The sequence below is a fragment of the Heptranchias perlo genome, chromosome 37 (genome assembly GCF_035084215.1).
Source record: "Heptranchias perlo isolate sHepPer1 chromosome 37, sHepPer1.hap1, whole genome shotgun sequence".
Classification (NCBI taxonomy): Eukaryota; Metazoa; Chordata; class Chondrichthyes; order Hexanchiformes; family Hexanchidae; genus Heptranchias; species Heptranchias perlo.
In genome coordinates, this window is record NC_090361.1 from 19417359 (window position 1) to 19445356 (window position 27998).

At 45.6% G+C, this 27998-nt stretch overlaps 1 protein-coding gene across 2 annotated transcripts in view; it reads left to right on the top strand.

The window, feature by feature from the left end:
- map2k7 (mitogen-activated protein kinase kinase 7) overlaps positions 1 to 27998 on the top strand; it is a 183234-nt gene that overhangs the window by 120860 nt on the left and 34376 nt on the right. For both annotated transcript variants that reach the window (XM_067973209.1, XM_067973210.1), the window contains 3 exons: positions 355 to 474; positions 2361 to 2468; positions 7482 to 7661. In XM_067973209.1, coding sequence (XP_067829310.1) covers positions 355 to 474; positions 2361 to 2468; positions 7482 to 7661 — 408 coding nt within the window. The remainder of the gene's footprint in view (positions 1 to 354; positions 475 to 2360; positions 2469 to 7481; positions 7662 to 27998) is intronic.

Below are 27998 nucleotides of genomic sequence, written 5' to 3' on the forward strand. Positions count from 1 at the left end.
GGGTAGATGGAGTTAAGATACAGATCAGTCATGATCTAATTGAATGGCGGAACAGGCTCGAGGGGCTGAATGGCCTCCTCCTGTTCCTGTACAGCACCAGCACACAGGTACAATGAACTTTTACAAGGGTGATCTAGTGGGTTTTTCCTACCATGCTTTAGATAATTTAAAGAAAGCTACGCTCTGAGTATCGTTTAAATTGTTTTGCAGCTGTAACCAAGTGTGATGCTGTCTCATGCCGAGAGTGTGCTGGGTGTTCTTCTATTATGTTCTGTTGGTACTGGGTAAGTTTGGTGTAGAACAGTCTCTTTAAAGCACATGGCTTTGGTGTTTGATGTTTTGTTCTATTTTTAGCAAATGCGTCGCTCAGGTAACAAGGAAGAGAACAAACGGATTCTCATGGACCTGGATGTGGTGCTGAAAAGTCATGACTGCCCTTACATCGTGCAGTGTTACGGGACCTTCATCACCAACGTAAGGACATTCCCAGCTTGCCTTTTCTTGTTAAACCACAGTTCCCAGGGGCCACAGCATGTGGACTCGTGCTTGTAAATCTTCCACAGTGATGTTTCCATCTCTTTTTTTACTGTCCCAGCAGAAGTCGAAGAAAGGCCAGGCCCTTCCTCTGCTGGGATGGGGACATTTGAGGGCTCGGGTCATCCAAGGCCACCCTCACCTGCCTACCAGGCTCAGCTGTGGAGCCCTGGGAGTAGGTTGCCTGCCCACCCTTCATGCTGGGCTTGGCATGTGGTACAGGAGACCTAGAGAGGGCAAACAGAGCAGCAGAAATACCGTCTAAGTATCATCAGTAAGTCAGGTATATTGGAATCCAACTTACACCATCAAGATCAGCAGGTGTTGAAGGTAGAAAATGGGATTTTATTATTTAAATGGCATTTTTGAAATTATTATCTGTCATGACAAGGTCACGATGAGAAAAAGTATGCAAGGTAATCAACTCCCATTCTTCTTCCCGTTACACTCTGTTCACTGGGTCCAGGGAGAGCACTTGCTGAGCACATGTGTGAGAATAGCTTTTGAGAAGCAGGTCCTGACAGCTGCTGTCACGCGACCTGTGCAGGGATCTCCAGATCCTTGAATTTCCCGACTTCGGTGTGCTTCTAAAATGGAGAAAGCAGAATCATAAAATGATACAGCACAGGAAGAGGCCATTCGGCCCAGCTGGTCTTTGCCAGTGTTTATGCTCCACACGAGCCTCCTTCCACCCCTCCTCTAACCCTATCAGCATATCCTTCTATTCCTTTCTCCCTCACATGCTTATCTAGCTTCCCTTCAATTGCATTTATGTTATTCTCCTCAAATACTCCATGTAGTAGCAAATTCCATATTCTGACCACTCTCTGGGTAAAGAAGTTTCTCCTGAATTCCCTATTGGATTTATTGGTGACTCTCTTACATTTATGGCCCCTAGTTTTGGTCTCCCCCACAAGTGGAAACACCTCCTCTATGTCTACCCTATCAAACCCCTTCATAATTTGAAAGACCCCTATTAGGTCACCCCTCAGCCTTCTCTTTTCAAGAGAAAAGAGCCCCAGCCTGTTCAACCTCCCCTGATAAGTATAACCTCTCAGTCCTGTTATCATCCTTGTAAATCTTTTCCAGTGCCTCTGTATTCTTTTTATAATATGGAGACCAGAACTGTGCACAATACTCCAAGTGTGGTCTGACCAAGGTTCTATACAAGTTTAACATAACTTCTCTGCTTTTCAATTCTGTCCCTCTAGATATAAATGCTAGCGCTTTGTTTGCTTCTTTTATGGCCTTATTCCATTATCTTTCCTACCACCGACGTTAAGCTAATTGATCTATAATTCCCTGGACTTGTTCTATCTCCCTTTTTAAATATAGGAATCACATTAACTGTCCACCAGTCCTTTGGCACCATTCCCTTTTCTAATTAATTTTTATATATATGTAATAATGTCACAGGAGTTGAATTATTTAAGACGTTGTCTGGTGTTTGGGCTGTAACCGGACTGCAGCAGTGATGTAGGAGCTAGACGGACTTCACTGGAGCACTTCCCCTTTCCATAGAGCAAGTGGATCACTAACAGAAAAGACCTCTTTGGAAGAACCTTAGAGATGTTAGAAAGTAAATATTAAATGCAAAACATGTGGAACATGGGCACTTTCCTTAGGCCTTCTCCTTTGTCTACTGTTGTTCTAACTACCCCCCACCCCCCCCAAAAAACAACCCCAACAGAAGTACGCAGGCTGCGACTGCATGTGTTAGAGAAATCTCAGTTAGAAAATAACACTTTCATCTAAGATAAAACCTAATTGTGTAAGGGTGTTGTGATACTGTGTTGTGATCTGGAGTTATTTCCTATGTTGTGCAGACTGACGTGTTTATTGCCATGGAGCTGATGGGCACTTGTGCTGAAAAGCTGAAGAAACGGATTCAGGGGCCTATCCCGGAAAGGATTCTTGGCAAAATGACCGTTGCGGTAAGTAAGGGTTGTGAAGGACAACAGCCGGCCATTCCGGGTCCTTGCCACAAGTTAAAAGTATATTCTAATGTTCTCAGACACAGTCTCTATTGTGTAGGGGCAAATTAGGTAGCCAGTCTGTGCGTGGCAAGATCCAGTAAACACCAAATGAATGAATGAATGAATGACCAGTATTTTTTTAGTGATGTTGATTAAGGGTGGACTGTTAGCCAGGCCACCGGGAGAGCACCCTGCTCCTCCTCAAAAAGTGCCAAGGGATCTTTTATGGCCATCTGAGAGGCCTCAGTTCAACACTTCATCTCAAAGACAACACCTCCGACAGTGCAGCACTCCCTCAGTACTGCAGTGCCAGGCTAGATTATGGGTCCAAGTTTATAATGTGAGAACGTCTGACACAGAGGTGAGACAATCACCAACTGAGCCAAGCTGACACTTGAATTTACACAAACTTTTGAACCTTCTCGAGTACTTTTAGGGAAAATACCGAAAGCAACAGGAAGACTAAAAACTGGCAAAGCTTGGAATCCCAAGATTACCTCACTGTAAACTCCTTAGCGCTCCAGGAATTGTGGGATGGCCTCGACTGTGGACTTCCCAGGGATTCTAGCAAGAACTGTTCTGCTTCCAGTGGCACAAGAGGGAAGCAGATCTTGCATTGGCAATTCAAACTGCTCCTAGAGGGATGTACACCATCCTGTTTATATTACAGTGCGAGATGTGAGGTTGTGACTGATGTGTAATATAACACTGACCTGTTTATATTACAGTGCGAGATGTGAGGTTGTGACTGATGTGTAATATAACACTGACCTGTTTATATTACACTGTGAGATGTGAGGTTGTGACTGATGTGTAATATAACACTGACCTGTTTATATTACAGTGCGAAAGATGTGAGGTTGTGACTGGTGTGTAATATAACACTGACCTGTTTATATTACAATGCGAGATGTGAGGTTGTGACTGATGTGTAATATAACACTGACCTGTTTATATTAGGAATCTTACAACACCAGGTTATAGTCCAACAAATTTATTTTAAAATCACAAGCTTTCGGAGATTATCCCCTTCGTCAGATGAATGAGTGAAAAGGTTCTCAAATCGCATATCTTATACTATGTTGGGACAGCATCACACCAATCAAAAGGTGTCGTTGTTATTCAAACAGGCCAGTCACGGAGAACAGCACGTCCCAGTACACTGGATATACATTGTGTCGATTACACAGGCAGGCAGAAAGAAACTCAAAATGGCAGAGAGAGAGAGAGAGAATATTAAAAAACATATAATTTTTTTCCCCCTTTTTGCTGGTGGGGTTACGTGTAGCGTGACATGAACCCAAGATCCCGGTTGAGGCCGTCCTCATGGGTGCGGAACTTGGCTATCAACTTCTGCTCGACGATTTTGCGTTGACGTGTGTCTCGAAGGCCGCCTTGGAGAACGCTTACCCGAAGATCGGTGGCTGAATGTCCTTGACTGCTAAAGTGTTGCCCGACTGGGAGGGAACCCTCCTGTCTGGCGATTGTTGCGCGGTGTCCGTTCATCCGTTGTCGCAGTGTCTGCATGGTCTCGCCAATGTACCATGCTCCGGGGCATCCTTTCCTGCAACGTATGAGGTAGACAACGTTGGCCGAGTCACAGGAGTATGAACCATGTACCTGGTGGGTGGTGTCCTCTCGTGTGATGGTGGTATCCGTGTCGATGATCTGGCATGTCTTGCAGAGGTTGCCGTGGCAGGGTTGTGTGGTGTCGTGGACGCTGTTCTCCTGAAAACTGGGTAACTTGCTGCGAACGATGGTCTGTTTGAGGTTGGGTGGCTGTTTAAAGGCGAGCAGTGGAGGCGTGGGGATGGCCTTAGCGAGGTGTTCGTCGTCATCGATGACATGTTGAAGGCTGCGGAGAACATGGTATAGTTTCTCCGCTCCAGGGAAGTACTGGACGACGAAGGGTACTCTGTTGGTAGCGTCCCGTGTTTGTCTTCTGAGGAGGTCTATGCGATTCTTCGCTGTGGCCCGTCGGAACTGTCGATCGACAAGTCGAGCGTCATATCCCGTTCTTACGAGGGCGTCTTTCAGCGTCTGTAGGTGTCCATCGCGTTCCTCCTCGTCTGAGCAGATCCTGTGTATTCGTAGGGCCTGTCCATAGGGGATGGCCTCTTTGACGTGGTTAGGGTGGAAGCTGGAAAAGTGGAGCATCGTGTGGTTGTCCGTGGGCTTGCGGTAGAGTGAGATGCTGAGGTGCCCGTCTTTGATGGAGATTTGTGTGTCCAAGAAAGAAACCGATTCTGAGGAGTAGTCGATGGTGAGTTTGATGGTGGGATGGAACTTGTTGATGTTATCGTGTAGTCTCTTCAGTGATTCTTCACTGTGGGTCCATAGGAAGAAAATGCCGTCGATGTATCTGGTGTATAGCGTTGGTTGGAGGCCCTGTGCAGTGAAGAAGTCGTGCTCGAACTTGTGCATGAAAATGTTGGCCTATTGGGGTGCGAATTTGGTCCCCATGGCTGCTCCGTGTGTTTGGGTAAAGAACTGGTTATCGAAGGTGAAGACATTGTGATCCAGGATGAAGCGGATGAGTTGTAGGATGGCGTCTGGAGATTGGCTGTTGTTGGTGTTGAGTACTGAGGCTGTTGCAGCGATGCCGTCATCGTGGGGGATACTGGTGTAGAGTGCCGAGACGTCCATCGTGGTGAGAAGTGTTCCTGGTTCAACTGGTCCGTGGGTGCTGAGTTTTTGTAGGAAGTCTGTAGTGTCGCAACAGAAGCTGGGGGTTCCCTGTACGATGGGTTTCAGGATGCCCTCGACGTATCCAGAGAGGTTCTCACACAGGGTTCCGTTGCCTGATACGATAGGACGTCCGGGTGTGTTGGCTTTGTGTATCTTTGGGAGGCAGTAGAAGTCTCCCAAAGATACGTGGGATGAGAGTGCGTAGGATGCCGACGGGCCACAGCGAAGAATTGCATAGACCTCCTCAGAAGACAAACACGGGACGCTACCAACAGAGTACCCTTCGTCGTCCAGTACTTCCCTGGAGCGGAGAAACTACACCATGTTCTCCGCAGCCTTCAACATGTCATCGATGACGACGAACACCTCGCTAAGGCCATCCCCACGCCTCCACTGCTCGCCTTTAAACAGCCACCCAACCTCAAACAGACCATCGTTCGCAGCAAGTTACCCAGTTTTCAGGAGAACAGCGTCCACGACACCACACAACCCTGCCACGGCAACCTCTGCAAGACATGCCAGATCATCGACACGGATACCACCATCACACGAGAGGACACCACCCACCAGGTACATGGTTCATACTCCTGTGACTCGGCCAACGTTGTCTACCTCATACGTTGCAGGAAAGGATGCCCCGGAGCATGGTACATTGGCGAGACCATGCAGACACTGCGACAACGGATGAACGGACACCGCGCAACAATCGCCAGACAGGAGGGTTCCCTCCCAGTCGGGCAACACTTTAGCAGTCAAGGACATTCAGCCACCGATCTTCGGGTAAGCGTTCTCCAAGGCGGCCTTCGAGACACACGTCAACGCAAAATCGTCGAGCAGAAGTTGATAGCCAAGTTCCGCACCCATGAGGACGGCCTCAACCGGGATCTTGGGTTCATGTCACGCTACACGTAACCCCACCAGCAAAAAGGGGGAAAAAAATTATATGTTTTTTAATATTCTCTCTCTCTCTCTCTGCCATTTTGAGTTTCTTTCTGCCTGCCTGTGTAATCGACACAATGTATATCCAGTGTACTGGGACGTGCTGTTCTCCGTGACTGGCCTGTTTGAATAACAACGACACCTTTTGATTGGTGTGATGCTGTCCCAACATAGTATAAGATATGCGATTTGAGAACCTTTTCACTCATTCATCTGACGAAGGGGATAATCTCCGAAAGCTTGTGATTTTAAAATAAATTTGTTGGACTATAACCTGGTGTTGTAAGATTCCTTACATTTGTCCACCCCAGTCCATCACTGGCATCTTCACATCCTGTTTATATTACACTGTGAGATGTGAGGTTGTGACTGATGTGTAATGTAACACTGACCTGTTTATATTACAGTGCGAGATGTGAGGTTGTGACTGACGTGTAATATAACACTGACCTGTTTATATTACAGTGCGAGATGTGAGGTTGTGACTGATGTGTAATATAACACTGACCTGTTTATATTACAGTGCGAGATGTGAGGTTGTGACTGACATGTAATATAACACTGACCTGTTTATATTACAGTGCGAGATGTGAGGTTGTGACTGATGTGTAATATAACACTGACCTGTTTATATTACAGTGCGAGATGTGAGGTTGTGACTGATGTGTAATATAACACTGACCTGTTTATATTATGATGTGGAGATGCCGGTGATGGACTGGGGTTGACAATTGTAAACAATTTTACAACACCAAGTTATAGTCCAGCAATTTTATTTTAAGCTTTCGGAGGCTTCACCTGATGAAGGAGGAAGCCTCCGAAAGCTTAAAATAAAATTGCTGGACTATAACTTGGTGTTGTAAAATTGTTTACAACTGTTTATATTACACTGTGAGATGTGAGGTTGTGACTGATGTTGTGTAATATCCGATGTTACTGCCAGATGTGGAGCTGTGTAGCACGGTATTGTTTTTTTGATTGATGTTCAGATTCTTTATTTTTGCCTTTGCATTAGTACCCAGTTTGCACTCACCATCCTTCCCAGCATTGCCCCAGAGCACAGATTCTGGGTCCATGTGGAGTTGTGGTCACATCAAGCAGCAAGTTCCTCCAAAAAGTTCATGTAAAGCTCTCATCCAATAATAAAAACATCTCCAACTTCAAGCCAACAAACAGAGTGCTCAGTTTACTAACTCGGGTTTGTGCAAGGAAATAGAGAGCAATCTGTTTGAATATATTGGAAGGATAACCAGAAGTGATGCTGAGTGCGGTGATGTTTCTAACCACGCTGACGTAATTCGTCCCAGATTAATAATATGTCTGTTATTTACTTTATTTGAACAGATTGTCAGAGCTCTCTTCTATCTGAAGGAGAAACACGGTGTCATTCACAGAGATGTGAAACCCTCAAATATTCTACTGGATGAGCGGGGTCAAATCAAGCTGTGTGATTTCGGGATCAGTGGGAGGCTAGTAGACTCGAAAGCGAAGACGAGGAGCGCTGGATGCGCAGCGTATATGGCGGTGAGACCCCATGGACCAAAGAGGGAGTTATCGGGGTGGAGCGGGGGATATCTGGGTATATCACTGGGGATATCAGTGTATATCACAATGTGGATATGGGGATATCAGTGTATATCACAATGTGGATATGGGGATATCAGTGTATATCACAATGTGGATATGGGGATATCTGTATATTACAGTGTGGAGAAGAGGCTATCTACATATCACAGTGTTGAGAGGAGGATATCTGTGTTTATCACACTGATCAGAGGGAGATATCTGTGTATATCACAGTGTTCAGCGGGAGATATCTGTGTATATCACAGTGTTCAGCGGGAGATATCTGTGTATATCACAGTGTTGAGAGGGAGATATCTGTGTATATCACAGTGTTCAGCGGGAGATATCTGTGTATATCACAGTGTGGAGAGGAGGATATCTGTGTATATCACACTTCAGCGGGAGATATCTGTGTATATCACAGTGTGGAGAGGAGGATATCTGTGTATATCACAGTGTTGAGAGGGAGATATCTGTGTATATCACAGTGTGGAGAGGAGGATATCTGTGTATATCACACTTCAGCGGGAGATATCTGTGTATATCACAGTGTGGAGAGGAGGATATCTGTATGTTACAGTGTGGAATTGGAGTTACCTGCTTATTTCACAGTGAGGGGAGGAGGATATCTGTGTATTTCACAGTGTCGAGATATGGGGATGGTGCCAGAGGACTGGAGAATTGCAAATGTTACATCCTGATTCAAAAAAGGGTGTAAGGATAAACCCGGCAACTACAGGCCAATCAATTTAAACTCGATGATGGGAAGCTTTAAGAAACGATAATCCAGGACAAAGTTAATAGACACTTGGACAAGTGTGGATTAATAAAGGAAAGCCAGCACGGAATTGTTAAAGGCAAATCATGTTCAATTAACTTGATTGAGTTTTTTGATGAGGTAACAGAGAGGGTTGATGAGGGCAATGTGGTTGATGTTGTGTATATGGACTTCCAAAAGGCATTTGATAAAGTGCCACGTAATAGGCTTGTCAGCAAAATTGAAGCCCATGGAATAAAAGGGGCAGTGGCAGCGTGGATACGAAATTGGCCAAGTGACAGGAAACAGAGAGTAGTGGTGAACGGTTGTTTTTCGGACTGGAGGAAGATGTACCAGGGGTCGGTACTGGGACCACTGCTTTTCTTGATATATATTAATGACTTGGACTTGGGTGTACAGGGCACAATTTCAAAATTTGCAGATGACACAAAACTTGGAAGTGTAGTGAACAGTGAGGAGGATAGTGACAGACTTCAAGAGGATACAGACAGGCTGGTGGAATGGGCGGACACATGACAAATGAAATATAACACAGAGAAGTGCGAAGTGATACATTTCGGTAGGAAGAAATGAGGAGAGGGAATATAAACTAAAGAGTACAATTCTAAAGGGGTACAGGAACAGAGAGACCTGAGGGTATATGTGCACAAATCTTTGAAGGTGGCAGGGCAGGTTGAGAAAGTGGTTAAAAAAGCATACGGGATCCTGGGCTTTATAAATAGAGACATAGAGTACAAAAGCAAGGAAGTTATGCTAAACCTTTATAAAACCCTGGTTCAGCCACAGCTGGAGAATTGTGTCCAATTCTGGGCTCCGCACTACAGGAAGGATGTGAAGGCCTTAGAGAGGGTGCAGAAGAGATTTACTAGAATGGTTCCAGGGATGAGCGACTTCAGTTACGTGGATAGACTGGAGAAGCTGGGGTTGTTCTCCGTAGAACAGAGAAGGTTGAGAGGAGATTGAGAAGTGTTTAAAATCATGAAGGGTTTAGATAAAGTAAATAAAGAGAGCCTGTTCTCATTGGCAGAATGCTCGAGGCGCAGAGGACACAGATTTAAGGTGATTGGCAAAAGAATAAAAGGCGACATGAGGAAAAACTTTTTTACACAGTGAGTTGTGATGATCTGGAATGCGCTGCCTGAAAGGGCGGTGGAAGCAGATTCAGTCGTGGCTTTCAAAAAGGATTTGGATAAATACTTGAAGGAAAAAATTGTGCAGGGCAACAGGGAAAGAGCGGAGGAATGGGACTAACTGGATAGCTGCTACAATGAGCCTGCACGGGCTTGATGGGCCGAATGGCCCCCTTCTGTGCTATAACCATTCTATGATTCATATCAGTGTCGAGATGGGTGTCCGCGAGCGAGAGGGGAGTCCGAGAGGTGAGCGCAGTGTAAAAGGAGAATCCGAGATCGGGAGGAGAGTCCGAGAGGTGAGCGCAGTGTAAGGGGAGAGTCCGAGAGGTGAGTGCAGTGTAAGGGGAGAGTCCGAGAGTTGAGCGCAGTGTAAGGGGAGAGTCCGAGAGGTGAGTGCAGTGTAAGGGGAGAGTCCGAGAGGTGAGTGCAGTGTAAGGGGAGAGTCCGAGAGGTGAGCGCAGTGTAAGGGGAGAGTCCGAGAGGTGAGCGCAGTGTAAGGGGAGAGTCCGAGAGGTGAGCGCAGTGTAAAAGGAGAGTCCGAGAGTGAGAGGTGAGGGCGGTGGAAGAGGAGAGTCCGAGAGTGGGAGGAGAGCCCGAGAGGTGAGCGCGGTGTAAAAGGAGAGTCCGAGAGGTGAGTGCGGTGTAAAAGGAGAGTCCGAGAGGTGAGGGCAGTGTAAAAGGAGAGTCCGAGAGGTGAGCACGGTGTAAAAGGAGAGTCCGAGAGGTGAGGGCAGTGTAAAAGGAGAGTCCGAGAGGTGAGCGTGGTGTAAAAGGAGAGTCCGAGAGGTGAGGGTGGTGTAAAAGGAGAGTCCGAGAGAGGGAGGAGAGTCCGAGAGGTGAGGGCAGTGTAAAAGGAGAGTCCGAGAGGTGAGCGTGGTGTAAAAGGAGAGTCCGAGAGGTGAGGGTGGTGTAAAAGGAGAGTCCGAGAGGTGAGGGCAGTGTAAAAGGAGAGTCCGAGAGCGGGAGGAGAGTCCGAGAAGTGAGCGTGGTGTAAAAGGAGAGTCCGAGAGCAAGAGGAGAATCCGAGAGGTGAGCACAGTGTAAAAGGAGAGTCCGAGAGGTGAGCGCAGTGTAAAAGGAGAGTCCGAGAGGTGAGGGTGGTGTAAAAGGAGAGTCCGAGAGGTGAGCGCAGTGTAAAAGGAGAGTCCGAGAGGTGAGCGCGGTGTAAAAGGAGAGTCCGAGAGGTGAGGGCAGTGTAAAAGGAGAGTCCGAGAGCGGGAGGAGAGTCCGAGAAGTGAGCGTGGTGTAAAAGGAGAGTCCGAGAGGTGAGCGCGGTGTAAAAGGAGAGTCCGAGAGCAAGAGGAGAATCTGAGAGGTGAGCGCAGTGTAAAAGGAGAGTCCGAGAGGTGAGCGCAGTGTAAAAGGAGAGTCCGAGAGGTGAGCGCAGTGTAAAATGAGAGTTTGAGAGCAGGAGGAGAGTCCGAGAGGTGAGCGCAGTGTAAAAGGAGAGTCCGAGAGGTGAGCGTGGTGTAAAAGGAGAGTCCGAGAGGTGAGGGTGGTGTAAAAGGAGAGTCCGAGAGAGGGAGGAGAGTCCGAGAGGTGAGGGCAGTGTAAAAGGAGAGTCCGAGAGGTGAGCGTGGTGTAAAAGGAGAGTCCGAGAGGTGAGGGTGGTGTAAAAGGAGAGTCCGAGAGGTGAGGGCAGTGTAAAAGGAGAGTCCGAGAGCGGGAGGAGAGTCCGAGAAGTGAGCGTGGTGTAAAAGGAGAGTCCGAGAGCAAGAGGAGAATCCGAGAGGTGAGCACAGTGTAAAAGGAGAGTCCGAGAGGTGAGCGCAGTGTAAAAGGAGAGTCCGAGAGGTGAGGGTGGTGTAAAAGGAGAGTCCGAGAGGTGAGCGCAGTGTAAAAGGAGAGTCCGAGAGGTGAGCGCGGTGTAAAAGGAGAGTCCGAGAGGTGAGGGCAGTGTAAAAGGAGAGTCCGAGAGCGGGAGGAGAGTCCGAGAAGTGAGCGTGGTGTAAAAGGAGAGTCCGAGAGCAAGAGGAGAATCCGAGAGGTGAGCGCAGTGTAAAAGGAGAGTCCGAGAGGTGAGCGCAGTGTAAAAGGAGAGTTTGAGAGCGGGAGGAGAACCCGAGAGGTGAGCGCAGTGTAAAAGGAGAGTCCGAGAGGTGAGCGCAGTGTAAAAGGAGAGTCCGAGAGCAGGAGGAGAGTCCGAGAGGTGAGCGCAGTCTAAAAGGAGAGTCCGAGAGGTGAGCGCGGTGTAAAAGGAGAGTCCGAGAGCAGGAGGAGAGTCCGAGAGGTGAGCGCGGTGTAAAGGGAGAGTCTGAGAGCGGGAGGAGAGTCCGAGAGGTGAGCGCAGTGTAAAAGGAGAGTCCGAGAGGTGAGCACAGTGTAAAAGGAGAGTCCGAGAGGTGAGCGCGGTGTAAAAGGAGAGTCCGAGAGGTGAGCGCGGTGTAAAAGGAGAGTCCGAGAGCAAGAGGAGAATCTGAGAGGTGAGCGCAGTGTAAAAGGAGAGTCCGAGAGGTGAGCGCAGTGTAAAAGGAGAGTCCGAGAGGTGAGCGCAGTGTAAAATGAGAGTTTGAGAGCAGGAGGAGAGTCCGAGAGGTGAGCGCAGTGTAAAAGGAGAGTCCGAGAGGTGAGCGCAGTGTAAAGGGAGAGTCTGAGAGCGGGAGGAGAGTCCGAGAGGGGGAGGAGAGTCCGAGAGGTGAGCGCAGTGTAAAAGGAGAGTCCGAGAGGTGAGTGCAGTGTAAAAGGAGAGTCCGAGAGAGGGAGGAGAGTCCAAGAGGTGAGCGCAGTGTAAAAGGAGAGTCCGAGAGCAGGAGGAGAGTCCGAGAGGTGAGTGCAGTGTAAAAGGAGAGTCCGAGAGAGGGAGGAGAGTCCGAGAGGTATGCCCAGTGTAAAAGGAGAGTCCGAGAGCAGGAGGAGAGTCCGAGAGGTGAGTGCAGTGTAAAAGGAGAGTCCGAGAGAGGGAGGAGAGTCCGAGAGGTGAGCGCAGTGTAAAAGGAGAGTCCGAGAGCAGGAGGAGAGTCCGAGAGGTGTGCGCAGTGTAAAAGGAGAGTCCGAGAGGTGAGTGCAGTATAAAAGGAGAGTCCGAGAGCAGGAGGAGAGTCCGAGAGGTGTGCGCAGTATAAAAGGAGAGTCCGAGAGCGGGAGGAGAGTCCGAGAGGTGAGCGTGGTGTAAGAGGAGAGTCCGAGAGCGGGAGGAGAGTCCAAGAGGTGAGTACAGTGTAAAAGGAGAGTCCGAGAGGTGAGCGCAGTGTAAAAGGAGAGTCCGAGAGGTGAGCGCAGTGTAAAAGGAGAGTCCAAGAGGTGAGCGCAGTGTAAAAGGAGAGTCCGAGAGGTGAGCGCAGTGTAAAAGGAGAGTCCGAGAGCGGGAGGAGAGTCCGAGAGGTGAGCACAGTGTAAAAGGAGAGTCCGAGAGCGGGAGGAGAGTCCGAGAGGTGAGCACAGTGTAAATCTAAGGTAAGTCATGGCAGCAGAGCTTGCACCCGTGGTATGCTCCTCCTGCACTATGTGGGAAGTCATGGACACTACAGGTGTGCAGGAAGTGTGTCCAGCTGCAGCTACTGGCTAACCGCATTTCAGAGCTGGAGCTTCGGGTGGATTCCGCGATGCTGAGACTATCGTGGATAGCACGTTCAGTGAAGTGGTCAGACCGCAGGTAAAGATTACACAGGCAGAAAGGAAATGGGTGACCGCAGGCAGAGTAAAAGGACCAGGCAGGTAGAGCAGGAGTCCCCTGGGGCCATCTCCCTCTCAAACAGATATACCGCTTTGGATACTGTTGGGGGAAATGGCTTATCAGGGGAAAGCAGCAAGAGCCAAGTTCGGGGCACCACGGGTGGCTCTGCTGCACAGGAGGGGAGGAAGAAGAGTGGCAGGGCTATAGTGATAGGGGATTCAATTGTAAGGGGAACAGATAGGCGTTTCTGCGGCCGCAAACGTGACTCCAGGATGGTATGTTGCCTCCCCGGTGCTAGGGTCAAGGATGTCACGGAGCGGCTGCAGGGCATTCTGGACGGGGAGGGTGAACAGCCAGTAGTCGTGGTCCATATCGGTACCAATGACCTAGGTAAAAAAAGGGATGAGGTACTGCAAGTTGAATTTAAGGAGTTAGGAGATAAATTAAAAAGCAGGTCCTCAAAGGTAGTGATCTCAGGATTACTACCAGTGCCATGTGCTAGTGAGTATAGGAACAGGAGAATAGACAGGATGAATGCGTGGCTGCAGGGATGGTGTAGGAGGGAGGGATTTAGATTCCTGGGACATTGGGACCGGTTCTGGGGAAGGTGGGACCTGTACAAGCGGGACGGGTTACACCCGAGCAGGACCAGGACCGATGTCCTCGCGGGGGTGTTTGCTGGTGCTGTTGGGGAAGGTTTAAACTAGAATGGCAGGGGGATGGGAACCTGAGCAGGGAGACAGAGGAGGGGGAAACAAGGATAGAAACAAAAGACAGAAAGGGAAGAAGCAATAGTGGCAGGAAGAGAAAACAAGGGCGAAAAACAAATAGGGCCATGGTGCAAAATAAAACTAAGACGACTAGCAGTCTTAAAAAGACAAGTCTAAAGGCATTGTGTCTTAATGTGCGGAGCATTCGCAATAAGGTAGATGAATTAACTGCGCAGATAGATATTAACGGTTATGATATAGTTGCGATTACGGAGACATGGCTGCAGGATGACCACGGATGGGAACTGAACATCCAGGGGTATTCAATATTTAGGAAGGACAGGCAAAAAGGGAAAGGAGGTGGGGTAGCGTTGTTAGTAAAGGAGGAAATCAATGCAATAGTGAGGAAGGATATTGGCTCAGAAAATCACGATGTGGAATCTGTACAGGTGGAGCTAAGAAACACCAAGGGGCAGAAAACGTTGGTGGGGGTTGTCTATAGGCCCCCAAACAGTAGTGGAGATGTAGGGGAGGGCATTAAACAGGAAATTGGAGACGCATGCAAGAAGGATACAACTATAATCATGGGTGACTTTAATCTACATATAGGTTGGTCAAACCAAATTAGCAATAATACTGTTGGGGAGGAATTCCTGGAGTGTGTACGTGATGGTTTTCTAGACCAATACGTTGAGGAACCAACTGGAGAACAGGCGATCCTGGACTGGGTATTGTGCAATGAGAAAGGATTAATTAACAATCTTGTTGTGCGGGGTCCCTTAGGGAAGAGCGACCATAACATGATAGAATTCCTCATTAAGATGGAAAGTGAAGTAGTTGAATCCGAAACTAGGGTCCTGAATCTAAAGAAAGGAAATTACGAAAGTATGAGGTGCGAGTAGATTATGATAGATTGGGGAACTTTACTAAAAGGGATGATGGTGGATTGGCAATGGCTAATATTTAAAGAACATGTGCAGGAATTACAACAATTATTCATTCCTGTCTGGCGCAAAAAACAGGAAAGGTTGCTCCACCGTGGTTTACAAAAGAAATTAGGGATAGTATTAGATCCAAAGAGGAGACATATAAAATTGCCAGAAAAAGCGGCAAGCATGAGGATTGGGAGCAGTTCAGAATTCAGCAAAGGAGGAAAAAGAGATTGATTAAGAGGGGAAAAATAGAGTATGAGAGTAAACTAGCATTGATCATAAAAACTGACTGTAAAAGCTTCTACAAGTAAGTGAAAAGAAAATGATTAGTGAAGACAAATGTAGGACCCTTACAGTCAGAAATGGGGGAAATTATAATGGGGAATAAAGAAATGGCAGAACAATTAAACACATACTTTGGTTCTGTCTTCACAAAGGAGGACACAAATAACCTTCCAGAAATGTTAGGGAACCAAGGATCTAGTGAGAGGGAGGAACTGAAGGAAACCAGTATTCGTAAAAATAGTGTTGGGGAAATTAATGGGGCTAAAGGCTGACAAATCCCCAGGGCCTGATAATCTACATCCCAGAGTACTAAAGGAAGTGGCCCTGGAAATTGTGGATGCATTGGTGATCATCTTCCAAAATTCTATAGACTCTGGAGCAGTTCCTACAGATTGGAGGGTGGCAAATGTAACCCCATTATTTAAAAAAGTAGGGAGAGAAAAAAACAGGGAATTACAGACCAGTTAGCCTAACATCAGTAGTGGGGAAAATGCTAGAGTCTATTATAAAAGATGTGATAACAGAACACTTGGAGGGCATTAACAGGATTGGACAAAGTCAGCATGGGTTTATGAAAGGGAAATCATGCTTAACAAATCTACTGGAGTTTTTTTAAGGATGTAACTAGTAGAATAGATAAGGGAGAACCAGTGGATATGGTGTACTTGGATTTTCAGAAGGCTTTTGATAAGGTCCCACACAAGAGGTTAGTATGCAAAATTAAAGCACATGGGATTGGGGGAATATACTGGCATGGATTGAGAATTGGTTGACAAACAAGAAACAGAGAGTAGGAATAAATGGGTCTTTCTCGGGGTGGCAGGCATTGACTAGTGGGGTACCGCAGGGATCAGTGCTTGGGCCCCAGCTATTCACAATATATATCAATGATTTGGATGAGGGAACTAAATGTAACATTTCCGTTTGCAGATGACACAAAGCTGGGGTGGAATGTGAGCTGTGAGGAGGATGCAAAGAGGCTCCAATGTTATTTAGACAAGTTGGGTGAGAGGGCAAGAAGATGGCAGATTCAGTATAACGTGGATAAATATGAGGTTATCCATTTTGGTTGTAAAAACAGAAAGGCAGATTATTATCTGAATGGTGATAGATTGGGAGAAGGGGAGGTGCAACGAGACCTGGGTGTCCTTGTACACCAGTCGCTGAAAGTGAGCATTCAGGTAGAGCAAGCAGTTAGGAAGGCGAATGGTATGTTGGCCCTCATTGCAAGAGGATTTGAGTACAGGAGCAGGGATGTCTTACTGCAGTTATACAGGGCCTTGGTGAGACCACATCTGGAGTATTGTGTGCAGTTTTGGTCTCCTTATCTGAGGAAGGATGTCCTTGCCATGGAGGGAGTGCAATGAAGGTTTACCAGACTGATTCCTGGGATGGTAGGACTAACGTATGAGGAGAGATTGGGTCGACTAGGCCTATATTCACTCGAGTTTAGATGATTGAAAGGTGATCTCATCGAAACATATAAAATTCTAACAGGACTAGACAGACTTGATGTTCCCGATGGCTGGGGAGTTCAGAACCAGGGGTCACAGTCTCAGGATACGGGGTATGCTATTTAGAACCGAGATTAGGAGAAATTTCTTCACAAGAGGTTGGTGAACCTGTGGAATTCTCTACCACAGAAGGCAGTGGAGGCCAAGTCATTCGATGTATTCAAGAAGGAGATAGATATATTTTTTAATGCTAAAGGGATCAAGGGATATGGGGAAAAAGCAGGAACAGGGTACTGAGTTAGACGATCAGCCATGATCATTTTGAATGGCGGAGCAGGCCTGAAGGGCCGAATGGCCTACTCTTGCTCCTATTTTCTGTTTCTGTATCTGTGTATATCAGTGTTAAGATGGAGATATCTGTGTATATCACAGTATGGAGTTGGGGATATCTGAGTATCAGTGTGGAGAGAGGGATATCTGTTTATCACAGTGTAGTGATGGGGATATCTGTGTATATCATATTGTGCCGATTGGGATGTTTGTGTTTATCAGTGTGGAGATGGATAGCTATGTATATCTCAGTGTGAAGAGGGCGATATCTGTGTATATCACAATGTGGAGTTGGGATATCTGTATATATATCACAGTGTGAAGATATGTATATATCACTGTGTATATCTCAATGTGAAGAGGGGGATATCTGTGGAAATCACAATGTGGAGATGTGCTATCTGTGTATATCACAGTGTGAAGAGGAGGGATATCTGAGTGAAGAGGGGGATATCTGTGTATATCAGTGTGGAGGAGGGATATCTGTGTATATCTGAGTGAAGAGGAGGATATCTGTGTATATCAGTGTGGAGGAGGGATATCTATGTATATCTGAGTGAAGAGAAGGATATCTGTATATATCACGGTGTGGAGAGGAGGTTATCTCTGTATATCAGTGTTGTGCTGGGGCTAGGTGCGTATTTCAGTGTGGAGATGGGGATATCTGTATACCATAGTGCGGATTTGTTGGAGACCAGAACTAGGGGCCATAAGTACAAGATAGTCACTAATAAAACCAATATGGAATTCAGGAGAAACTTCTCTACCCAAAGAAAATGTGGAACTCGTTACCACAAGGAGTGGTTGAGGTGAATAGCATAGATGCATTTAAGGGGAAGTTAGATAAACACATGAGGGAGAAAGGAATAGAAGGATATGCTGATAGGGTGAGATGAAGTAAGGAGGGAGGAGGCTCGTGTGGAGCATATTCGCTGGCATTGACCAGTTGGGCTGAATGGCCTGTTTCTGTGCTGCCAATTCTACACTGAAGAGATGGGGATGTCCGTCTATATCACCGTGTGGAGAGGGGGATATCTGTGTATAACAGTCCCGAGACGGGGTATGTGTGTAACTCAGTGTGGAGAGGGGATATCTGTGTATAACAGTCCCGAGACGGGGTATATGTGTAACTCAGTGTGGAGAGGGGGATATCTGTGTATAACAGTCCCGAGACGGGGTATGTGTGTAACTCAGTGTGGAGAGGGGGATATCTGTGTATAACAGTCCCGAGACGGGGTATGTGTGTAACTCAGTGTGGAGAGGGGGATATCTGTGTATAACAGTCCCGAGACGGGGTATATGTGTAACTCAGTGTGGAGAGGGGGATATCTGTGTATAACAGTCCCGAGACGGGGTATATGTGTAACTCAGTGTGGAGATGGGGATATCTATATATCAAAGTTTGCAGTTGACACAAAACTCAGAAATGTAGTAAACATTGTGGAGAATAGTATCAGACTTCAGGAGGAGATATACAGACTGGTGAAATGGGCAAGCACATGGCAGATGAAATTTAACGTAGAGAAGTGTGAAGTGATGAATTTTGGTAGGAAGGATGAGGAGAGGCAAGATAAACTAAATGGTACAATTCTAAAAGGGGTGCAGGAACAGAGAGACCTGGGGGTGCACATACACAAATCTTTGAAGGTGGCAGGACAAGTTGAGAAGGGTTTTTAAAAAGTATACGTAATCCTGGGCTTTATTATCAGAGGCATAGAGTACAAAAGCAAGGAAGTTATGCTAGACCTTTATAAAACACGGGTTAGGTCTCAGCTGAAGTATTGTGTTCAATTCTGGCACCACACTTTAGGAAGGATGTCAAGGCCTTAGAGAGGGTGCAGAAGAGATTTACTGGAATGGTACCAGGGATGAGGGACTTCAGTTATGTGGAGAGACTGGAGCAGCTGGGGTTGTTAAGAACATAAGAAATAGGACCAGGAGTAGGCCATATGACCTCTCGAGCCTGCTCCGCCATTCAATCAAATCATGGCTGATCTTCGACCTCAACTCCACTTACCCGCCTGATCCTCATATCCCTTGATTCCCCTAGAGTCCAAAAATCTATCCATCTCAGCCTTGAATATATTCAACGACTGAGCATCCACAGCCCCCTGGGGTAGAGAATTCCAAATATTCACGACCCCCTGAGTGAAGAAACTCCTCCTTATCCTGAGACTATGTCACCTAGTTCCAGACTCTCTAGCCAGGGAAAACATCCTCTCACCATCTACCCTGTCAAGCCCTCTTAGAATCCTTATATGTTTCAATGAAATCACCTCTCATCCTTCTAAACTCCAGAGAATATAGGCCCATTCCACTAAATCTTTCCTCATAGGACAACCCTCTCATCCCAGGAATCAATCCAGTGAACCTTCATTGCACCGCCTCTAAGGAAACTATATTCTTCCTTAGGTAAGGAGACCAAAACTATACACAGTACTCCAGTGGTCTCACCAAAGCCCTGTACAATTGCCACAAGACTTCCTTACTCTTGTACTCCAACCCCCTTGCAATAAAGGCCAAAATACCATTTGCCTTCCTAATTGCTTGCTGTACCTGCATGCTAACTTTCTGTGTTTCTGGACAAGGACACCCAAATCCGTCCAACATTTAATAGTTTCTCACCATTAATCATGGGTGACTACAGTAATCATGGGTGACTTTGATCTACGTATAGACTGGCCAAACCAAATTAGCAATAATACTGTGGAGGATGAATTCCTGGAGTGTGTACGAGATAGTTTTTTAGACCAGTACCTGAGGAGCCAAACAGGAAACCGGCTATCCTAGATTGGGTATTGCGCAATAAGAAGGTGTTAATTAATAATCTTGTTGTGCGGGGTCCTTTAGGGAAGAGTGACCATAACACGATAGAATTCTTCATTAAGATGGAAAGTGAAGTAGTCTAATCCGAAACTAGGGTCCTAAATCTAAACAAAGGAAACTACGAAGGTATGAGGAGTGAGTTGGCTATGATAGATTGGGAGCTTCATTAAAAGGCATGACGGTGGATAGGCAATGGCTAACATTTAAGGAACGTAAGCATGAATTGCAACAATTATACATTCCTTTCTGGCGCAAAAACAAAAAAAGGAAAAGCGGCCCAACCATGGCTAACAAAAGAAATTAAGGATAGTATTAGATCCAAAGAGGAGTCATATAAAGTTGCCAGAAAAAGTATCAAGCCTGAGGATTGGGAGCAGTTTAGAATTCAGCAAAAAAGGACCAAGAGATTGATTAAGAGGGGAAAAATAGAGTATGAGAGTAAACTTTCAAGGAACATAAAAGTGGACTGTAAAAGCTTCTACAATTATGTAAAAAGAAAAAGATTAGTGAAGACAAATGTAGGTCCCTTACAGTCAGAAACGGGAGAATTTATAATGGGGAACAAGGAAATTGCAGAGCAATTAAACAAATACTTTGGTTCTGTCTTCACAGAAGAGGAAACAAATAACTTCCCAGAAATGTTAGGGAACCAGGGGACTAGTGAGAAGGAGGAATTGAAGGAAATTAGTATTAGTAAAACAATAGTGCTGGAGAAATTAATGGGACTGAAAGCCGATAAATCCCCAGGACCGGGTAATCTGCATCCCAGAGTATTAAAAGAGGTAGCCATGGAAATAGTGGATGCATTAGTTGTCATCTTCTAAAATTCTATAGACTGTGGAACAGTTCCTACAGATTGGAGGGGGCAAATGTAACTCCACTATTTAAAAAAGGAGGGAGAGAAAAAACAGGGAACTACAGACCAGTTAGCCGAACATCAGAGGTGGGGAAAATGCTAGAGTCTATTATAAAGGATGTGATAACAGGACACTTAGAAAATATCAATGGGATTAGACAAAGTCTACATGGATTTATGAAAGGGAAATCATGTTTGACAAACTACTGGAGTTTTTTGAGGATGTAACTGGTAGAATAGATAAGAGAGAACCAGTGGATGTGGTTTATTTGGATTTTCAGAAGGTCTTTGATAAAGTCCCACATAAGAGGTTAGTGTGCAAAATTAAAGCACATGGGATTAGTGGTAATATACTGGCATGGATTGAAAATTGGTTAACAGACAGGAAACAGAGAGTAGGAATAAATGGGTCCTTTTTGGGGTGGCAGGCGGTGACTAGTGGGGTACCGCAGGGATCAGTGCTTGGGCCCCAGCTATTCACAATATATATCAATGATTTGGATGAGGGAACCAAATGTAATATTTCCAAGTTTGCTGATGACACAAAACTAGGTGGGATCGTGAGTTGTGAGGTGGATGCAAAGAGGCTTCAGGGTGATTTAGACAAGTTGTGAGTGGGCAAATACATGGCAGATGCAGTATAATGTGGATAAATGTGAAGTTATCCACTTTGGAAGGAAAAACAGAAAGGCAGAGTATTATTTAAATGGTGATAGATTGGGAAATGTTGATGTACAAAGGGACCTGGGTGTCCTTGTACACCAGTCACTGAAAGCAAACATGCAGGTGCAGCAAGCAGTTAGGAAGGCGAATGGTACGTTGGTCTTCATTGCAAGAGGATTTGAGTACAGGAACAAGGATGTCTTACTGCAGTTATACAGGGCCTTGGTGAGACCACACCTGGAGTATTGTGTGCAATTTTGGTCTCCTTACCTAAGAAAGGATATACTTGGCATGGAGGGAGTGCAGCGAAGGTTCACCAGACTGATTCCTGGGATGGCAAGACTGTCGTATGAGGAGAGATTGGGTCGACTCGGCCTGTATTCACTCGAGTTTAGAAGAATGAGAGGGGATCTCATTGAAACGTATAAAATTCTGACGAGGCGAGGCAGACTAGATGCAGGGAGGATGTTTCCCCTGGCTGAGGGGTCCAGAACGAGGGGTCACAGTCTCAGGATATCGGGTAGGACATTTAGGACTGAGATGAGGAGAAATTGCTTCACTCAGAGGGTGGTGAACCTGTGGAATTCTCTACCACAGAAGGCAGTGGAGGCCAAGTCACTGAATATATTTAAGAAGGAGCTAGATAGATTTCTAGACACAAAAGGCATCAAGGGGTATGGGGAGAGAGCGGAAATATGGGATTGAGATAGAGGATCTGCCATGATCATATTGTAAACAATTTTACAACACCAAGTTATAGTCCAGCAATTTTATTTTAAATTCACAAGCTTTCGGAGGCTACCTCCTTCCTCAGGTGAACATCGTTCACCTGAGGAAGGAGGTAGCCTCCGAAAGCTTGTGAATTTAAAATAAAATTGCTGGACTATAACTTGGTGTTGTAAAATTGTTTACAATTGTCAACCCCAGTCCATCACCGGCATCTCCACATCATGATCATATTGAATGGTGGAGCAGGCTCAAAGGGCTGAATGGCCTACTCCTGCTCCTATTTTCTATGTTTCTATTCAAAAAATATACAATTTTTCTATTTTTCCTACCAAAGTTAGTAACCTCACATTTCCCCACGTTATACTCCATCACTTAACCCGTCTATATCCCCTTGCAGACTCTTTGTGACCTCCTCACAGCTTACGTTCCCACCTAGCTTTGAATCGTCAGCAAACTTGGCGACATTACACTCAGTCCCTTCACCTAAGTCATTGATATAGATTGTAAATAGCTGAGGACCAAGTACTGATCCTTGCGGCACCCCACTAGTTACAGCCTGCCAACCCAAAAATGACCGGTTTATTCCTACTCTCTCTTTTCTGTCCTTTAATCAATCCTCAATCCATTTTTAATATATTACCCCCAATCCCATGAGCCCTAACCTTATATTACAACCTCTTATGTGGCACCTTATAGAATGCTTTTTGAAAAATCCAAAAATACTACACCAACTGGTTCCCCCTTATCTACCCTGCTAGTTACACCCTCAAAAAACTCTAATAGATTTGTCAAACACGATTTCCCTTTCATAAAACCACGTTGACTCTGCCTAATCATAGTATGATTTTCTAAGTGCCCTGTCTTTAATAATAGATTCTAGCATTTTCCCTACTTCTGATGTCAGGCTAACTGGTCTGTTGTTCCCTGTTTTCTCTCTCCCTCCTTTCTTGAACAGTGGGGTTCCATTTGCTACCTTCCAATCTATGAGGACTGTTCTAGAATCTAGGGAATTCTGGAAGATCAAAACCAATGCGTCCACTATCTCTGCAGGTACCTCTTTTAACACCCTAGGATATCTGAGGTGGTGGAGGCAGATTCAATCATGGCCTTCAAAGGGAACTGGATAAGTACTTGAAAGGAAAAAATTTGCAGGGCTACGGGGAAAGGGCGGGGGAGTAGGACGAGCTGGATTGTTCTTGCATAGAGCCAGCGTGGCCTCGAAGGGCTGAATGGCCTCCTTTCGTGCTGGAACCTTTCTATGATTCTATAATATAGGTCATCAGGTCCAGGGGATTTGTCGGCTTTTAGTCCCATTAATTTTTCTATTACTTTTTCTTTACTAACCTTAATTACTTAAAGTTCCTCCCTCTCATTAGACCCTTGGTTCCCCACTATTTCTGGTATGTTTTTTGTGTCTTCTACTGTGAAGACAGATAGAAAATATTTGTTTAATGTCTCTGCCATTTCCTCATTCCCTATTATAAGTTCTTCTGTCTCTGCCTCTAAGGGACCCCCGATCACATTCACTAATCTCTTCCTTTTTACATACTTGCAGAAGCTCTTACAATCTATTTTTCTATTTCTTGCTAGTTTAATCTCATATTCTATTTTCTCCCTCTTTATCAATTTCTTGGTCATCCTTTGCTAATTTCTAAAACCCTCCCAATCCTCAGCCTTACTACTCTTTTTGGCAACATTGTAAGTATCTTCTTTTAATCTGATACTATCCTTAACTTCCCTAGTTAGCTCCGGTTGGATCACATTTCCTGTGAGTTTTTCTTGCTCAAGGGTATTATATTTGTTGGGAATTATGAATTATTTCTTTAAATGTTCGCCATTGCTTATCAACTGTCATATCGTTTAATCTAATTTCCCAATCTACCTTAGCCAACTCGCCCCTCAGACCTACATAATTGGCCTTGTTTAAATTTAAGAGCCTAGTTTCGGGACTTAACTACATCACTCTCAAACTCAATATGAAATTCTATCATATTATGATCACCCTTTCCCAGAGGATCCTTTATTATAAGATTACTAATTAATCCTGTCTCATTACACAATACTAGATCTAGTACTATAGACCCCCGAATAGCGAAAGGGAGATAGGCAAATTTCTGAGTGCAAAAATAAGAGGGCAGTAATAGTAGGGGACTTCAACTACCCTAACATCAATTGGGATTCAAACAGTGTGAGGGGCACAGAGGGCGCAAAATTTTTGATTGGTGTCCACGAGAACTTTTTTAGCCAGCACGTGACAAGCCCAACAAGAGGGGATGCAATTCTAGATTTAGTTCTGGGAAATGAAGATTGGCAAATGGGTGAAGTGACAGTGGGTGATCATATTGGGGATAGTGACCATAATTCAGTTACTTTTAGCATTATTATGGAAAAGGACAAAGTTAAATCAGGAGTAAACGTTTTACATTGGGGGAAGGCAAATTTTACAGAACTAAGAGGTGATTTGGCAGAAGTGGACTGGTCACAACTACTTGAGGAGAAATCAGTGGCGAGCCAGTGGGAGGCACTAAAAAGTGAAATTCTACGGATACAATGCAGACATGTCCCCTCAAAGAAAAAGGGTGGCACTGCCAAATTTAGAGCCCCCTGGTTGTCTAGAAGTATATGGGGCAAGATAAAGCAGAAAAAGAAAGCTTATGACTGTCACAGAAAACTAAATACTGCAGAAAGCCAAGAGGAGTATAGAAAGTACAGGGATGACGTAAAGAAGGAAATAAGGAAAGCAAAGAGAGGGCATGAAAAAATATTAGCCATTCAGATTAAAGAAAACCCAAAGATGTTTTATCAGTACATTAAGAGGATAGCTAAGGAAAAGGTGGGACCTATCAGGGATGATAAGGGTAACTTGTGTGTAGAAGCAGAGGATGTGGGTAGGGTTTTAAATAAATATTTTGTCTCCGTATTCACAAAGGAAAGGGATGATCCGGATGTAGGAGTTAAAGAGGAGAGGTGTGAAATATTGGATAAGGTAAACATTACGAGAGAGGAAATACTAGAGGGACTGGAATCCTTGAAAGTTGATAAGTCACCAGGGCCGGATTGATTGTTTCCTCGGCTATTGAAGGAAGCCAGGGAGGAAATAACGGATGGTCTGAGGATCATTTTCCAATCCTCACTGGGTACAGGGGAGATACCGGAGGACTGGAAGACTGCAAACGTGGTACCATTGTTTAAAAAGGGTACGAGGGAAAGGCTGAACAATTATAGGCCTGTCAGTCTTCCTCGGTGGTGGGCAAACTATTAGAATCAATACTGAGAGATAGGATAAACTGTCACTTGGAAAGGCAAGGTTTAATCAGGGAAGGTCAGCATGGATTTGTTCAGAGAAGGTCATGCCTTACAAATCTGATTGAATTCTTTGAGGAAGTGACAAGGAGGATTGATGCGGGTCGTGCAGTGGATGTTGTCTATGTGGATTTTAGTAAGGCATTTGGCAAGGTCCCACATGGCAGACTGGTCAGAAAGGTAAAAGCCCATGGGATACAGGGAAATGTGGCAAATTGGATCCAAAATTGGCTCAGTAACAGGAATCAAAGGGTAAAAGTCAATGGATGTCTTTGCGAATGGAAATCCGTTTCCAGTGGTGTGCCACAGGGCTCAGTGTTGGGTCCCTTGCTGTTTGTGGTATATATTAATGATTTGGACTTGAATGTAGGGGGCATGATTGGCAAATTTGCAGATGACACAAAAATTGGCCGTGTAGTTGATAATGAAGAGGATCGCTGTAGATTCCAAGAAGATATCAATGGGTTGGTGGAGTGGGCGGAAAAGTGGCAAATGGAGTTCAACCCGGAGAAGTGTGGGGTAATGCACTTAGGGAGGGCAAACAGTAAAAGAGAATACGCAGTAAACGGGAATATATTGAGAGGGGTAGAGGAAGTGAGAGACTTTGGAGTGCATGTGCACAGGTCCCTGAAGGTGGCAGTACAGGTGGATAAGGTTGTGAAGAAGGCATACGGAACGCTCTCTGTTATTAGCCGAGGTATAGGATACAAAAGCAGGGAAGTAATGATGAAACTGTATAAAATGCTGCTAAGGCCACAGCTGGAGTATTGTGCGCAGTTCTGGTCACCACATTACAGGAAGGACGTAATTGCTCTGGAGAGAGTGCAGAGAAGATTTACAAAAATGTTGCCAGGGCTTGAAAATTGCAGCTACGAGGAGAGATTGGATAGGCTGGGGTTGTTTTCCTTGGAGCAGAGGAGGCTGAGGGGAGACTTGATTGAGGTGTACAAAATTATGAGGGGCCCAGATAGAGTCGACAGAAAGTACCTGTTTCCCCTAGCGGAGAGTTCAAGAACTATAGGACATAGATTTAAGCTGATTGGCGGAAGGATTAGAGAGGACATGAGGAAAAACTTTTTTACCCAGAGGGTGATGGGTGTATGGAATTCACTGCCCGAATTGGTGGTAGAGGCAGGGACCCTCGACTTACCCTCGACTTTTTTAAGAAGTACCTGGACCTGCACCTAAAGTGCTGTAAGCTGCAGGGCTACGGACCGGGTGCACGAAGGTGGGATCGGAATGGGCACTTGGTTGTTCTTCGAGCCGGCATGGACATGATGGCCCCCTTCTGTGCTGTATCTTTTCCACGGTTCTATCTAAAATAGCCTGTTCCCCAGTTGGTTCTTTGACATATTGTTCTGAAAACTGTGTCGGATGCATTCAATGAACTCGTCCTCCAAACCATTTTTGCCAATTTGATCTGTATGAAGATTGAAGTCCCCCATGATAATTGTATTATGCTTGTTACATGCTCCTCTAATTTCCTCATTTATACTCTGTCCAACACTATAACTACTGTTAGGGGGCCTGTAAACTACTCCTACCAGAGTTTTCTGCCCCTTGTTATTGCTTTGCTCCACCCAGACTGATTCTACATCCTGATTTTCTGAGCTAAGATCCTTTCTCCCCACCCCCCACCCCTCCCCACTCCTTTTCCATTTTGCCTATCTTTTCTAACAGACAAGTACCCTGGAATATTTAGATCCCAACCTTGGTCACTCTGCAACCACGTCTCAGTAATGGCTCCTAGATCAAACCCATTTATCTCGATTTGTGCCATTAATTCGTCTGTCTTGTTATGAATGCTTCGTGCATTCAGATACAGTGCCTTTAATTTTAACTTTTTACTTTTTTTCCCTGATGTGACCTTAGTCACGAATGTCCTATTACCATTGTTAATCTCTCTGTCCCTTCCTGACACACTCTGCTTGTTTTTACCCAAATCACTGCTCTACAGTCTTGGCTTTTCTTTAGACTGATAATATTACCCTTACCTGAGCCCTCCCCCACTCTTATTAATTTAAAGCCCTATCTCCAGCCCTAGTTATTTGATTCACCAGGACGCTGGTCCCAGCCCGGTTTAAGTGGAGCTGTCCCTCCTTCCCCATGAATTGAAATCCCTGCTGCCCACACCACTCTTTCAGCCACACATTTTACCATCTAATCTGTTTGTCCCTATGCCAATTTACACATGGCTCAGGGAGTAATCCTGAGATTATTACCTTTGAGGTTCTGCTTTTTAATTTGGACCCGAGCTCCTCAAACTCCCTCAGCAAAACCTCATTCCTAGTACTACTCATGTCATTGGTTCCTACGTGGACCACGACAACTGGATCCTCCCCCTCATGCTCCAAGTTCTTCTCCAGCCACGAGGAAACGTCCTTAACCCTGGCACTGGGCAGGCAACACAGCTTTCGGGACTCTTGGTCACGGCTGCAGAAAATAGTATCTATCCCCCTGACTATACTATCCCCTAACACGACCACATTCCTTTTTACTCCCCCTCACCACTTGAATGGCCTCCTGTACCACGGTGCCGTGGTCCGTTTGCCCATCCTCCCTGTAGTCTTCATTCTCATCCACACAGGTAGCAAGTACCTTGTACCTGTTAGACAAGGGTAAAGGCTGAGGCTCCTCCATCACAGCATCTGGGGTCCCCTTACCTGCCTGACTCGCAGTCACA